At 38.2% G+C, this 16,539-nt stretch overlaps 1 protein-coding gene across 1 annotated transcript in view; it reads right to left on the reverse strand.

Annotated features, from left to right (window-relative positions):
- LOC124721781 overlaps window positions 1-16,539 on the reverse strand; it is a 524,867-nt gene that overhangs the window by 347,718 nt on the left and 160,610 nt on the right. The window contains exons 6-8 of the mRNA XM_047246895.1: window positions 13,712-13,798; window positions 10,921-11,010; window positions 10,207-10,296 (exon numbers count right to left, since the gene is read on the reverse strand). Coding sequence (XP_047102851.1) covers window positions 10,207-10,296; window positions 10,921-11,010; window positions 13,712-13,798 — 267 coding nt within the window. The remainder of the gene's footprint in view (window positions 1-10,206; window positions 10,297-10,920; window positions 11,011-13,711; window positions 13,799-16,539) is intronic.

Genomic DNA, 16,539 nt, shown 5'->3' on the forward strand with positions numbered 1-16,539 from the left:
CTCCACTGCCTCTTTGAGGAGACAATCCCAGAAGGTGTTCGATTGCTGTAACACCCATCGTAGTTCATGTCATGTCCATGTGAGATGCAGTGCTCTCCGACGGCGGACTTGGTCAGCTGTGCATTGTCTGTGTGGTGTTTATGTTCACTACATCTTTCCTGTATCGTCCGTATGGTCTGGCCTATATACATTTTCCCGCGCTGGCAAGGGATGCTGTAAACTCCCAGTTTCCGGAGTCCTAAGTCGTCCTTGACTGATAATAATAAGGTTTTCATTTTGGATGGAGGGCGAAACATGCATTTGACATTATATTATCTGAGTATTCTGCTAATCTTTGCCGATGTGTTCCCCACATATGGTACGATCGCTGTCGCAACCGGCTTGTCTTTGTCCTCAGAAGGCTGCGGTCTCTGCGTCTTCGGTCTTAAGGGGCATTTTATCTGCTGGTTGTTGTAACTGTTCATGCATAACACCGCCTGCAAGTGCTGCAATTCAGCTGCTAGGCTGTCACAGTCCGAGATTTAGTGTGCTCTGTGCACCAGTGTGCTTAGAACACCCTCTCGTTGTGAAGGAGCATGACAACTGGAGGCATGCAGGTACAAATCTGTATGTGTCGGCTTACGATAGATGCTGTCGTCCTAGTATGCCATCTGGTCTTCGCTTGACGAGCATATCCAGAAATGAAAGCTGGTTGTTTTCTTCTATCTCCATTGTGAACTTGATATTCTGGTGCAGTGAGTTCAGATGCTGCAAAAAGTCTTGGAGGCATTGTCCGTGCGGCCAGATTATGAATGTATCATCTACATATCAAAAAAAGTACAAGGGTACCTCTAAGAGACTCCCTAAGAATCATACTTTCTGTATGATGGGAACTACTACGAACAAACAGATGAAGTAGCGATGGGCTGTCCGCTATCAACAGTAGTGGCCAATATGTTTATGGAGGCTTTTGAAGATGAAGCTCTCGAGTCAGCAGCCTACAAGCCCTCTTGCTTTTTTTTTATATGTAGACGATACATTCATAGTCTGGCCACACGGACAACAATGCCTCCAAGACTTTCTGCAGCATCTGAACTCACTGCACCAGAATATCAAGTTCACAATGGAGGTAGAAGAAAACAACCAGCTTTCATTTCTGGATGATTAAAACACGACAGTCTACATGGAAATCCGCTCCTGTCATGACACCTGAAGAAGAAAAAGGAGGAGAAGAACAAGAAGTAGAAGAAGAAGAAGAAGAAGAAGAAGAAGAAGAAGCATTGTCACCAGGACGGCAGAGTTCCGCAAGCGGCCATAGCCGCGGAAGGACTGTGGCCCATGAACTGTTGTGGGGCGCCGCGCTTCCCCCAACACCCAGGACCGCCCTTCCCCCACCACTGGCCACGGACTGCTTTGAGGTGCCCAGACGGAGGCTGCGGGAGACGGGTGGAGATTATATAAAGTCGGCATCCATCAGAGATCAATCAGACACCAAGAACGCCTAAAGATAGAAAGAAGTCGGCTTGCCGAAATATCGTGCCTTTTGGATGACGCTACCCAGCTGAATACCCGAGAAATTTTCAAGATCAGGTACATTGCTCACTATGAACAAAAGTGTCTGTATCATTGGTTCTAAAATGTTAGTATAAAAGAATGTGACAATATTATGACATGGATAGTTGCTGCTCACCATATAGCAGAGATGTTGAGTCGCAGAGGGGCACAACAAAAGGACTGTCAGAAAGTGAGCTTTCAGCCACAAGGCCATCATCAGAAATAGAACACACACACACACACACACACACACACACACACACACAAAAACCAAAGTCTCTAGCTGCCGAGGCCTGGCCTCCAGCAGCCAGAAACTGTCCCGAAAGCTCACTTCTGATATATGGTAAGTAGCACCTATCCTTTTCACAATATTGTCACATTCTATCCTGGATTTTACATTGTTAGGATAAAAGAAATAATTAAATATTTCCCTGAGACATTTAAGTCTCTTCATTATCTTCGATAATGATTGAAGCAGAAGAAATGAATTAAGTTCGAGTCCCGGGCATAGCACAAATTTTAATTCATTTCTTCTGCTTCAGTTATTATAAAAGAAATGTTATATTCACAGAACACCTACATTCAGGTGCACACTGGATAGTAGTCTCCTTCAAGTGGTGTAATTCTCAATACTGTTGAGGTGAAAACATAAAAATTAGCAACAGTATTCCTTGATTTCCGAACCCAAAGTTTCTTCAGGGAAAGAGCTTTTTTTCAAATGAATGTGACATCATTATGATGTGTCCATGCTATATTGAAAATGATGAAAGTCATGTATCGACTTTCGTGAACATATGATATGCTAAATTGTGGTAGTCACTCTAGCAGATGAATTAAAGGAGCAGCTCATTATACCTTCAATTGGTGTGTTCATTGCAATTTGTTTCTTTGCAAGTGAGAACCTGTCAGCTTTATGAAAAGAATCTGACAATATGATTTGTGAATGGTAAATTAGTGTTTACAGTTCCTATGTCCTTGTTGTTCAGTTGGTTAAGTGCTGTCACACTGTGGCGTGCAGAGTTCATGTTCAACTGAATAAGTTAGTTCTAAGATCATAAGAAAAGAACAAGATACTGTAATCCCTCACATCAGTAATATACAATATTGGATTTTGTACATATATGTGAGAAGTGCTGAAAGAGTTTTGCAAGTTTTCCAACATGTGCATACTGAAGCACCACTTTTTTTCAATCATTGTATGGCCAGTACCTGTAAAAGAATTAAATTGTGCCAAAATTGTGTGTACAAATTTCATAACAAACACATTGCAGGACATTTCCAGTAAAACTCAATTACTGTGTAATAGAGCTTCAGATTAGAGTGTTTAACCTTAAAAAAATTGAAAACTCAAATCAAAATGGAAATTAATTCTACATTTGTAAAGCAGAGTGCTCCAAAAATATCAACGAAAATGTCTACAAAAGAGAATTATTGCAAAACACTCTAGTGTCAAATTTTAGAATAGTGTTAAAATGTATGGGAGCCTTACCAAATATTACAGAACATATACAAAGAAGAATGGCACAAATGATCACAGGTCTGTTGGAGTTGTGGAAGAATGTCACCAAAATAGTGAAACATGTGGATTGGTGGAGTGGTGGACACTTGAAGCCTATTCATTAAGTTTCAAGAATCAATATTAACTGAAGAATATAGAGATAGTCTTCAGTCCTCTACGTATAACTTTGCAGATACCACAAAGACAAGATTGGACTAATTACAGCGTGCACAAAGGTGTTTAAACAATCATTTACCCGCACTCTATAGGTGACTGAAATGGGAAGAAACATTATTTCATGGTAAATCTGCCATGCATTTCACAATGATTTGCAGAATAACAATGTACATGTAAAGAACATTGTGTTAAATGGAAACTGCTGTCACTGGAGTGGTGCTGTTACCTCCAGAATGTCCTTGCCTTCCTGATCCAGTCTTTAAATTAATTTATTGAGTTTAATGTGAACTTCTTACCACAGTGCAACTTGGCAGCATTTTTCTCTTAAAGGAGAAAAAACTGATGACTCACACTAGGTTCAAGCATAGAATCTCTCCCACCATATAAAAGCACTTAACCAACTAAGCCACAATGACATATAACAACTGTTAACACTAATTTACAATTCAAAAAACTGTACTGTTAGGTCCTTATTGCTATGAACGTACTAACTGGAGATATAGTGAGCTAACTTTTGAAAGTATTTTTATGGAGGTAAACAGTGATCTCAACAAAACGTTTTAAAATTAAAATAGTCATGACTGCAACAAAACATTTATTAAAAATGGCAACTGCATGCCTCCATGATACATGCTCTGTTCACCACCAACAGCTGCCATCATTGTGTATATGGCCTGAAAACGGTCACTACTTGACCAAAACAGGTCGGCATTTTTAATACATGTACTCTCATTATCAAGTCAATTTTAATTTTAAAATATAATGAGTTGTTCATTTAATTCATCTATTAGAATGGCTATTGCAGTTCAGTGTCTCGAATAATCACAAAAGTTGACAGATGGCATATGTCGTCATGTCATCGTGTTAGCCTGAATCAATGTGAGGTGAGGGTTACTCATGTTAGACAGGAGAGTGGGGTTTTGATGAACTACCAGTCCCCCTTCCTTAATCTAACGCCTATAAATCAATTCTTCTTCCCTCACAGAATGAGGAACCTGTGATTCTGCATACTGTTCCATATTCTGATGTTTCTACATACGGTACTGAGAACAGCATCTCGCGAAACTATACTTTTAGAATGGGAAGAGTTACCCCAAAATATAATATACGACATAAGCAAATGAAAATAAGCAAAGTAGACTAACTTTCAGGTCAAACCATCACTCACTTCAGATACCATTCGAATAGTAAAAATTGCAGCAATTAAGTCTCTGAACAAGACTCTGAACATGGGCTTTCCACGACAGTTTACTATCTATCTGAACACCTAGAAATTTGAACTGTTCGGTTTCATTAATTATAGGCCCATTCTGTGAAATTAAAACATCATGTTTTGTTGAATTGTGTATTCGACACTGTAAAAACTGAGTCTTATTGAGATGTAGCATTAGTTAATTTTCTACAAGCCATGAACTTAGGTCATGAACTGCACTATTTGAAACTGAGCCAATGTCACACACAACATCCTTTACTGCCAAGCCAGTGTCATCTGTGAACAGTAATATTTTATCAAAACCAGACATGATTGTCTTATTGGGATTACCGCGATTGTTCTTTAAATAAAAATATGGCATTTCAGTCTTTGATCACTATTTTTTATTTTCAATGAACAGTTTTAGGCTAGCTGCCCATCTTCAGATCATAATTGCAGTTACAGAGTAACCTGTCAGTACAGAGCTGTTATGACAGTGAACCAATAGTTCTGTACTGACAGGTTACTCTGTAACTGCAATTATGATCCAAAGATGGGCAGCTAGCCTGAAACCAGTCATAGAAAATAAAAAATAGCGATCTGAGACTGAAATGCCATATTTTTACAGAAATATTTTAGAGTTACTCGTAATACTAGAGGGTGTATCATTTATATAAATAACGAACAGGAGTGGCCTCAACACTGATCCCTGGAGCATCCCCTACTTGACCGTACCCCACTCAGACCCCACAACACAGCCATTCTTAACATTGTGAATAATGACCTTTTGCTGTCTATTGCCAAAGTAAGAAGTGAACTAATTGTGAGCTACTCCTTGTATTCCATAATGGTCCAACTTCTGGCGCAATATTTTGTGATCAACACAATCAAACACCTTAGTTAAATAAAAAATTTGCCTAGTATTTGAAACCTGTTGTTTAACCCATCCAGTACCTCACAGAGAAAAGAGAATATAGCATTTTCAGTTGTTAAACAACTTCTAAATCCAAACTGTACATTCAATAGCAAATCGTGTAATATAAAATGATCAATTATCCTTACATACACAGCATTTTCAATTACTTTAGCAAACACTAATGGCATACAAATAGATCTAAAATTGTCTGCATTATTCCTTTCTCCCTTTTTATAAAGCAGCTTTACTACTGAGTACTTTAATCGTTCATGAAACTGACCATTCCTAAAGGAAAAATTACAAATATGGCTAAATACAGGGCTAACATGTGCAGTACAGTACTTTAATATTCTGCTAGGCACTCCGCCATAACCATGAGAGTCCTTAGTCTTCAGTGATTTAATTATCGACTCAATCTCCCCCTTGTCTGTATCACAGAGGAGTATTTCAAACATCAATCTTGGAAAGGCATTTGCCATGAAAGTTATATGATTCCCTGTAGAAATATTTTTACAGAAATATTTTAGAGTTACTCGTAATACTAGAGGGTGTATCATTTATATAAATAACGAACAGGAGTGGCCTCAACACTGATCCCTGGAGCATCCCCTACTTGACCGTACCCCACTCAGACCCCACAACACAGCCATTCTTAACATTGTGAATAATGACCTTTTGCTGTCTATTGCCAAAGTAAGAAGTGAACTAATTGTGAGCTACTCCTTGTATTCCATAATGGTCCAACTTCTGGCGCAATATTTTGTGATCAACACAATCAAACACCTTAGTTAAATAAAAAATTTGCCTAGTATTTGAAACCTGTTGTTTAACCCATCCAGTACCTCACAGAGAAAAGAGAATATAGCATTTTCAGTTGTTAAACAACTTCTAAATCCAAACTGTACATTCAATAGCAAATCGTGTAATATAAAATGATCAATTATCCTTACATACACAGCATTTTCAATTACTTTAGCAAACACTGATGGCATACAAATAGATCTAAAATTGTCTGCATTATTCCTTTCTCCCTTTTTATAAAGCAGCTTTACTACTGAGTACTTTAATCGTTCATGAAACTGACCATTCCTAAAGGAAAAATTACAAATATGGCTAAATACAGGGCTAACATGTGCAGTACAGTACTTTAATATTCTGCTAGGCACTCCGCCATAACCATGAGAGTCCTTAGTCTTCAGTGATTTAATTATCGACTCAATCTCCCCCTTGTCTGTATCACAGAGGAGTATTTCAAACATCAATCTTGGAAAGGCATTTGCCATGAAAGTTATATGATTCCCTGTAGAAACTAAAATTTTATTTAATTCAGCAGCAATGCTCAGGAAATGATTGTTAATTACTGTAAATATATCTGATTTATCAGTAACAGAAATATTTTTACTATGAACTGACTTTAAATTGTCGACCTTGTGTTGCTGACCAGACGTGTCCTTCACAACTGACCACGTGGTTTTAATTTTATCCTGTGAATTACCTATTCTATTTGCATACCACATACTCTTTGTCTTCCCAATAACATTTTAAGCACCTTACAGTACTGTTTGTAGTGGGCTACTGTAGCTTGATTGTGACTACTTCTAACATTCTGTTATAATTCTCACTTTGTTCTACATGATATCCTTATCCCACTAGTCAGCCACCCGGGCTGCCTGCTACTGCTAGTACCCCATTTAGAACATTCTAATGGAAAGCAACTCTCAAATACCATGAGAAATTTGTTAAGGAAAGCATTATATTTATCATCCAATGATCAGAACATTGTCCAACATGACCCACAATTGTGGCTGAGACAAGTGACATTGCACTTCACACACAATTAATGGAACTAATTGTCTAGTGGTCGTGTTTCAATGTGTTTCAGAGAGATCATCATTCTCATTCCATTCCATGGCTAACAGTTTTATAAGATGTACATATGACAATCTATGTACCACAGAGATCAACATCATTTATAATCATCATAAAGATTTTATGCCTGACAGGCATGTCAATTCATGTAGACATGCACAGTATGTGCCACTGGTGATGGGTTGTATGCCAGAACGCCGGTCTGTCACATAAATACTTTTGAAATCCACCTCATGGTGCAGCTCAGACATTTAAGATGTCCCTTATTGAATACATTCAAATTTCAAAGTGCCCAGCATACAAAGAAATATAGTTGACTAATTGCTTACAAGAAGTGGGTAAGCCTGTCATGCAGATGACAAATTATTATTTAGATAGGCAGTCACACATAATATATGATTTTCAAGTATGTTCCACATCAATCTTATCATCAGATGTAATGGAGGACAGATCAGTCAGTAAACTGACTGATCTTCTTATTTAGAGAATTATCCCTGATGACTGGAATGTTAATGAAAAACTGAACTCAAGCCTGCCTGCCTTCCGTGTATACAGCAGGCACAATGATAAAATGTGAGACATAGAAAACTGTAGCGACTTAGGCTGTACTGGTTTCTCACACCAGAAAAGGTACACAAGTGTCCAAAGACGTTTATCAAAGGTGTATCAGGATGATCATTTTCAAGCAAGTAGCCAAGTGGCAGACCAGTATGCCCAGATCATTGTTTTCACCAGCTGTTATACCTCTGTGCATCCACATCCTCAAACTTACGAATGAGTTCATATCTTAAAAGTCAGGAATGTAGCAGGTCAGCTCAGCAATTGGTGAGTGACACACAAGCGTTATTAGCAGTTTCACCTGCAGCCACGCTTACCTGAATTCTGATGTTGACCGAGTACCTAGAAGAATAGCACCCCCTTCTTTTTCCTTTGTAGCCAAAATGACTTTGCCACGTATAACACGAATTTACCTCTTGTCTGAATATGTGGATAAGGAATATCAAAAAGCAGTTTAATGACTCTCCCCACATTCACACTTCAGAATTACAATAATTCCACATCTCCTTAATAAACAGGGTAGTAACTTAATCCACACTTTGGTAAGAATCTTAAATTGTTCTTCATAAAGTGTGACCAGATCTTGCTTTTAATAAATACCAAATTATCTTACTGCTCAAAGTTTTCATATAGACATGGAAGAAAAGAGATTAGTGTTTAATGCATCTATGACTTCAAGGTCATTTAACATCAGAGTTTATCACATCTGGCCAAAGCTGCATAAAATGAACTGATATCTGGCTGCTAATGGGAAGACTCTGGCATTCACCTAAGATGAATTCGAGCAATGAAAGCTAGGTAAGTATGATTGTAAATAGTTCAAATATTGCTAGTCCCAAATAAGAATCTAATGCCTTAACCAGTGTGTCATTTGGCTTAAAATATATGAGAGATTTATTTAAGTGGTAAGAACCACCAAGCTTCCCCCTGGAGTGAGGGTGATATAGGAGGTGAATACAGAGAGAAAGGGAGAGGAGGAGCTGGACAGCTAGAGGGGAAGGAGGAGAAGGCCAGAGGGAGGGGGAGCAGAGAGGGGGAGAAAGGAGATGGACAGAGAGGGGGGAAGGAGATGGATTGGGGGGGGGGGGGGAGAGGCAGACAGAGAGAGTGATTGGGGGGGGGGGGGGGGGAGAGAGAGTGATACCGTGGACAGAGAGAGGGGAGGAGCAGATGGACAGAGAGAGGGGGAAGAGGAGATGGAGACAGAGAGGTGGAGGAAGATGAAGACGAGGAGGAGGAGGAGATGGACATGGAGAGGTGGGACAAGAAGATGTATGCAATATATGTGACATATGCACGCATGAGCAAAGCCACAGGTATGAAATTAGTAATTCATAATTATCAACACAGTTGTTGGAAACACAATGATATGGAATGCCAGGATCATGCAAAAACCTTGTCAAACTGGTGCTTTCTCAGTTGGCTTCACACAATCTGTGAATCTGAGATTTGATGGTGTTTAGTCATCTGAGGATGTTGACATTAAAATCCTCAACACGCAGCAACAGTGTAAGTTACTTCCAAAAATGGGACATAAAAACCTCAGCAAACTTTGTCAACTGAAGCAGTGGCCTCAGTACGAACCAAAATAGTTTAAGAAAGACCGTGATACACTAATTAACAGTGACATAATTTTTCTGAACAAAAATTTAAAATCAGTGCTAGCTGCTCATTCCATCAATCACTGTACCATCAGTCAGAACTGAGAAGTAGCTTTTTGAAAGCTAATCACAAACAATGAAAACCGAAGGGAGAATTTTACTGTCGATGAACTATAATCACACTAGAAACAGAGGACCAAGGGTTAGCTTTTCACTGTTCAGTGTGTGTATTCTTGTCTTGATGACTGAAAAATCATTATGAAAGTTTGGATCTTATGAAGCTGCAAACATGTCACTGCAAGCTAGATTTGTGGAGCTACCAAAGCATATCAATCTTCCAAGTACATTCATAGCTCTCCTCAACATTGTAAAATATATTTAAAAGTTACCCATGCAGAAATGTTTTTGTTACCTCAAGCAGTCACAATTATAATAGTAGATCAATACCTCTTACAGGTCAGTAGTATCCTGGAATCTAGGACTGAAATGTCCAACATCAAATGTATGTTTGTGCATCACCATGTGCATGTCATGTACAGTATTGATTCAGAGGACAATAAATAAAAAAAATTTTTTTTAATCACAAACCAGTTGGCCACACTTTTCTGATGCAGCTTCTAAGTGCAACACCATGATGTGCTGAGTAAAAGATTATTTCCACAACATTATTTCTGTTCTGAAACATACGGTAGTGCATTTGGATATTTAGCACAATTTCACTCACTAACAATAAGCAGAGTTCAGCTCCCACATGGAAAAAGGGCAGTTGAACTCTTCAGTAAGGTTGGAATTAAAGCCTCAAGGATCTCTCTTCAAGTGTGATCTGCTTAAAGAATGTAAGATCGATAAATTCAATACTCACATCATCTCTGACGTCATCTGACGTTATAGCTTCTTCTAGGTTGTCTTCGATATTACCACTAGTGACATCAGTGATTACTGGACCATTGCCCTGAAACAACAAAATGCTAGCTTTCAGACAATACAAAACATTTTTTTGTCAGCTAGTAATACTGTACTGTAGAATCTTGCCAAATCACTAACCCCACATACCAGGGCCTGACAGAACCTTTCCTTTAATAATATATTTCCAAACACACACACACACACACACACACACACACACACACACACACACACATTAAGCACACTCTCTTCCAATATGGAAAGAAGGAACGAATATTAATGTTCAGTAGTCAAAGCCAAATGTATTAGACATTGGCTTCAAATAAGACAGATTAATGTGAGGTTTAAAGTTTCCACAGTTTATAGATTATTCTGTGAAAATTCAGGCTAATACTAGACATGTAGCAGTTCCCCTAAAATTTCACAGGACAAGAAAGACTGCATTAATAAAAGCAATAAGGATTTTTTCCCATGACTTTCTACATTCTGCAAAATGCTGTAATACATTTGGCGTTTAGAACAATTTTTGCAAGTCTATACATTGCAGACTCTACTTCTCACAGAAAGAAAAATCAGTTTCACTCTTCATCAGGACTGAAATGAGACACTCAAGTACCTCTCTTGAAGCATGAACTGTTTAAAGGATAGTAGATTCAGATTTGAAACTTACATCATCTTCAAGGTGATTTGGGATGAGAGTTTCCTCCAGGTTGTTTTCAATAATAGCACTAGCAGCATCAAGTGCTACTAGAACAGTGGCCTGAAACAATCAAAATGCCAACTTTCCAACAAACTGCTATATTTTGGAAACAGGCTATAAGTACTGTAATGGATTCAAATTCTATGGTTGACCGAAACTTTCTTTCAATATTTACATTAATACATCAACAAGAATCACAGTAAATTCAGTTACTACAAAAACAAACACACAAAATTAAATTCACTCTCTTCCAATAAGGAAAGAAAGAAGGAATTTTAACATTAGACATTCAGATGTCAAAGCCAAATACATTACACACTGACTACAAATAAGACAGATTGATGTAAGAGTTTAAAATATTGACAGCTTATACATTATTCCACGAAATTTCATTAATTGAAAATAACTTTCCAGATAAGTTAATCAGAAAGGGTACTAAACAGCCATATAAAAAACAATGGATCACTAGAGGGATTAAAGTGTGTTGTGAAATGTACCTTCTGGCAAGAACAAGTAGGGATCCTGCAGCAGTTGTATTCTATGAAAACTACTCAAAATTACTAAGAAAGATTATTAAATAATCAAGAAACTTGCACATAATGTCAGAAATCAGTTCTTCGGACAACAGACTTAAGCCTATATTGAATGTAGTGAAATGAGAGACAGGACAACCAGCCACAGAACATGACATCACTACTGAACTGAATAGAAAGGCTATAAATGATGAGTCATGGGTAGCAAATGCATTTAATAATCATTTCTTAAATATAGTAGAAAGTATAAGAACAAAAAGTTCAAAAGCAATATCCCAGCAGTATGCTGAAAAAGCAACTTCCATAAAATTCGATCATAAACTTTTAGTTTTGAAATTAAGAAAATTATACATTCTCTCAAAAATAAAAGTTCATCTGCTTTTGATGATGTTTCCAATAGAGCACTAAAAATTTGTTCCATGTAATAAGCCCAGTCTTGTCTGAAATATGTAACGCATCACTAACTCAGGACATTTTTACAGAGAGACTGGAATATGTGTAGTTAAATCCGTCTTCAAGAAAAGTGATAAGAGATATGTCAGTAACTACCAACCTGTTTCACTGTTGACAACATTACAAATTTTTGAGAAGATGAAGCATTCTAGAATAGTATCTCACCTTAGCAACAATAGTATGCTTCAGAAGGGTTGCTCTACTGAGAATGCCATTTACACGTTCACTCACCAAATTTTACACACATGAAATAATAAAATACCACTGATTGGTAATATCTGCAACCTCTCTAAGGCATTTGGTTGCATGAGTCAGAGAATTCTCCCAGATAAATTGACTTTTATGGGACTGAGGTTATACCCAATCAATGGATAATGTCATATCTTACCAAAACAATGTAGAACGTTGTACTTAGTTAATCAAGCAATATATTCCAGGGACTTAATTCTGACTGGGAAGAAATCACGTATGGGGCTCCCCAAAGTACTGTTCCTCATATGTGTACATGATCTTGCATTCAGTATACAACAAGCAGAATTAGTTCTTTTTGCGGATGACACTAGTATTGTAATCAATCCAAGCATACATATGGAAACAGAAGAAACGGTGAACAAAGTTCTTAGAACTGTCATTGACGGCCTCAACCCCAATTTTAGAAAGACAAAACACATTCACTTCTGCACATCTAGAGGTACTATACCAATGATAAGTGTAACACATGGTGAAGAAATAATAAACTGGGTAAACAACTCCTAAAACAATTTAGTTCGGCCACACTTGCACATACAATCATTGCAAATCTTGGGGATAGACAAATCAGTAAGATGACATATTTTGCTCATTTTCATTCAGTAATGTCATATGGAATAATGTTGTGGGATAACTCATCTTCAAGAAACAGTCTTCATTGTGCAAAACCTTGCTGTAAGAATATTATCTGGTATTCACCCATGATCATCTTGTCGGTACCTGTTTAAGGAGTTGGGCATTCTGACTACTGCTTCACAGTATATTTATTCCATCAAGAAGTTTGTTGTAAATAATCCACTATAGTTCAAAAGGAATAATGAGGTCCATAATTAAAATACCAGAAAGAAAAACAACATTCATTACTCCATCTTAAGGTGGTCTTTAGCACAAAAAGGGATGCACAATGTTGCAACAAAATGTTTTCATCACTTACCCAGTGATATAAAATATCTGACAGACAGCAAAGTAAAATTTTGTAACAAACTGAATAAGTTTCTCCTTGACAACTTCTATTCCATAGAAGAATTTCTATTACTGTAATGTGAAGAAGGTGGTGGGTAGGAATTATTAACTCATATCTGAATAGCTTTTTTCCACTAGAAATAGAGAGAAAGAGAGAGAGAGAGAGAATGGAAAAAACCTTAGAAATGTTCAAAATGTAACCATACGTACAAATTAATTTGCGATGTAAATATCAAAAGACTCATTCCACATCATGACAATCTAGTGTGCAAAATGATCCACTGAAACTCTGACTAACTCAGGCTAATACTGACACCTGGCAGTTCCCCCGAAATTTCACAGAACAAGAAAAACGGCATTAAGGGAAGCAATAAGGATGTCTACCACCTCATCTCTACGTACTGCATTGGGGTTTTAGAAGCAGTTCTGTAAGCCTACCCATTGAAGAGTACTTCTCACAGAGAGTCAGTTCCACTCTTTATCATGATTGAAATCAGACACTCAAGTACCTTTCATGAAATATTAACTGTTTAAATGATAATAGACGTAAATATGAAACTTACATCTTCAGGGTGATTTGGGGTGAGAGTTTTATCCTGGTTAATTTCAGTAATAGCATTAATGACATCAACAGCAACTGGAACAGTGCCCTGAAACAATCAACATGGCAGCTTTGCAGCAAACCGCAATATTTTGGAAACAAACTATAAACACTATAACGTAGATTCAATTTCCATGACTGATAGAAACTTCGTTTCAATACTTACTTGAATACATCAACAAGATTCACATTAAATTCAATTGCGCGCGCGCGCACACACACACACACACACACACACACACACACACACACACACACACACACACACACACACACACACAAAAATAGATATAAGAATTTATTTCACATTATTGTCTAAACTCTGCACTGTATTTGAATTTTTAGGAGCGGTTAAATGACACCAGAAGTGCAGAATTCAGTTCCCAGATGGAGACAGGGTTCAAAATGGCTCTAAGCACTATGGGACTTATCATCTGAGGTCATCAGTCCCCTAGACTTGGAACTACTTAAACCAAACTAACCTAAGGACATCACACACATCCATGCCTGAGGCAGGATTTGAACCTGAGACCGTAGCAGCAGTGCGGTTCTGGACTGAAGTGCCTAGAACTGCTTGGCCACAGTGGCCGGCTTGGAGACAGGGAAGTTGCACTTTCGAATTGAAATCTCTCTCTTCACCAACTGCCTTGCTTCATAAATGCTCTGTGGAATCTGATATTTTCTAATCCTTTTCACAGCGTTACTTGATTTGAAACCTATGGAAATATGTGTTTCACAGGATACATCTGTAGTTGGTACACCTTAAAAGTAGCTTATATAATTGCAGAAATATGTACTGATTATTGGATGATAGATTCATAAACATAGTATTCCCATCATCCCCGAGTTGATTTGGGATAACAGTTGCTTCCCAGTTCCCTGCAGTTTTGTCTTTAGTTACATCAGCTATCTCAAGCCCACAGCCCTGAAACAGCCAAATACTAGCTTTTTGACATATCATAATATTTAAGAAAAACAAAAAACTGTCATCGGTGGCTGGGTTTACCAACACTAAATCCACACCACTGTCGGATGAGTTTGCTATAGTGTTATACTTTTTGTACTTTCTTGTTACTTGGCAGAAAAGCAATATCCAACCTTGAGAGCGTTTTAAGGAGTAGACAACAATAATCCATATAGTAATGGCTATTGTCTCTCCAGTGTGATGTATGGATGTAAGAACTGGACCATAAGAAAGACTGAATGGTGTATAATAAACTTCTTTGGATTGTAGTGTTGGAGGAAACTCTTCAGAGCTCCATGGACCACAAAGAAAACGAATAGGTCAGTAGTGCAACAAATAAAACCAGACTGCGCCTCGAAAGGCATGATTCACTGGAAAACACCTGAGTGCTAGGGAAGACTGAAGGAACAACAAGAAAATGGTAGCAAAGAATGAGATGGATTGATGGAATCACAGAAGTAATGGGTTCCAACCTGGAAAGTCTGCAGAAAGTAGTGCATAATAGAAGAAATTGGCATGCTTTAGTTCATATGTTCACAGAGAGGCTATCACCTAAACAACTAGAGTGTGTGAGTGAGCGTGTGTGTGTGTGTGTGTGTGTGTGTGTGTGTGTGTGTGTGTGTGTGTGTGTGTGTGTGTGTGACAGAGAGAGAGAGAGAGAGAGAGAGAGAGAGAGAGAGAGAGATACTAGATGGCACACACAGTTCAGTAGCGGAATGTTACAGGTTTAACACACTGTTGGAAACACACTTTAAGAAGGCACCATTAGTAACTGAGACATAGGAGAATTTCCTATATGTCCAAAATCGAGACTCTTCATTGTCCACCTAGCAGTCTTGATCTGATGCCTTCTTATAAAAGGGCAGTCAAATGAAATTGAGACAGGTGGAAAAAAAGTACGTGGATGTGTAACGGCTTTCCAATGAAACTCTTGCAGCATAGTCGAAACAACATTGACAACATGTGGGCAGGGATTACTCTGCAACAGAGTGTTGCTGTCCATCAATATTCTTGGGCCCTTGAACTTGGTGCACTACATTTCTGCAAAGTGTCCATGAACTGCTGTGCATTCAATGAAGGATGCCAAGTCCAAATGTCCAGGAATGTTGACGGACGCCATCATTCTGTTGCAAGACAATGTCTGCCCCATGTTGCAAAGGTTGTTTTGACTAAACTGCAGCAGTTTGACTGGGAAATCTTTGAAGGCCTGAAGAAAGACATTTGTGGCCGCCTATTGGCTTCAGATGAAGAGGTGCACACCTGGGTACAATCACGGTTTCATAGGCAACAGTTACCATTTTTCCAGAAAGGCACTGATTGCCTTATGTCACAATGGGATAAATGCATTAACAGTTATGGTGATTACTGTCTGACAAAAATGTGAAGCACCCAGAAGACCCAGATGTCAACATAACTTCGTACACATACACAATCAGCAGGTATGAAAATGATTCTAGTTGTAATTCTCTGTGACAGGTAGAACAATCACTGGAGCACAGAAATAATGTTAATGTATCATTTAAACAATGCAAACTCCAGGCAGGAATAACAACAATACAAGGAATAGGATAGATTACTACTCACAGTAAAGATGACCCGTTGAGTTGCAGACAGGCACTACGAAAAAACATACCTATGCAGCTATCGGCCAAAGCCTTCCTCAGCAAAAAAAAAAACAAAAAACATACACACAATCAAGCACACTTGACGCACATTTGGCCACCACCATTGACAGCTCTGATCAGAATTCCAGTAAGAGTTGCCGGTGGTGGTGGCAGAGTGTGTGTGAGGTGTGTGTGCTTGCGTAAATGTGTGTATGTTTTCTT

Source organism: Schistocerca piceifrons, chromosome X, assembly GCF_021461385.2.
Source record: "Schistocerca piceifrons isolate TAMUIC-IGC-003096 chromosome X, iqSchPice1.1, whole genome shotgun sequence".
In the NCBI taxonomy this organism is placed as follows: Eukaryota; Metazoa; Arthropoda; class Insecta; order Orthoptera; family Acrididae; genus Schistocerca; species Schistocerca piceifrons.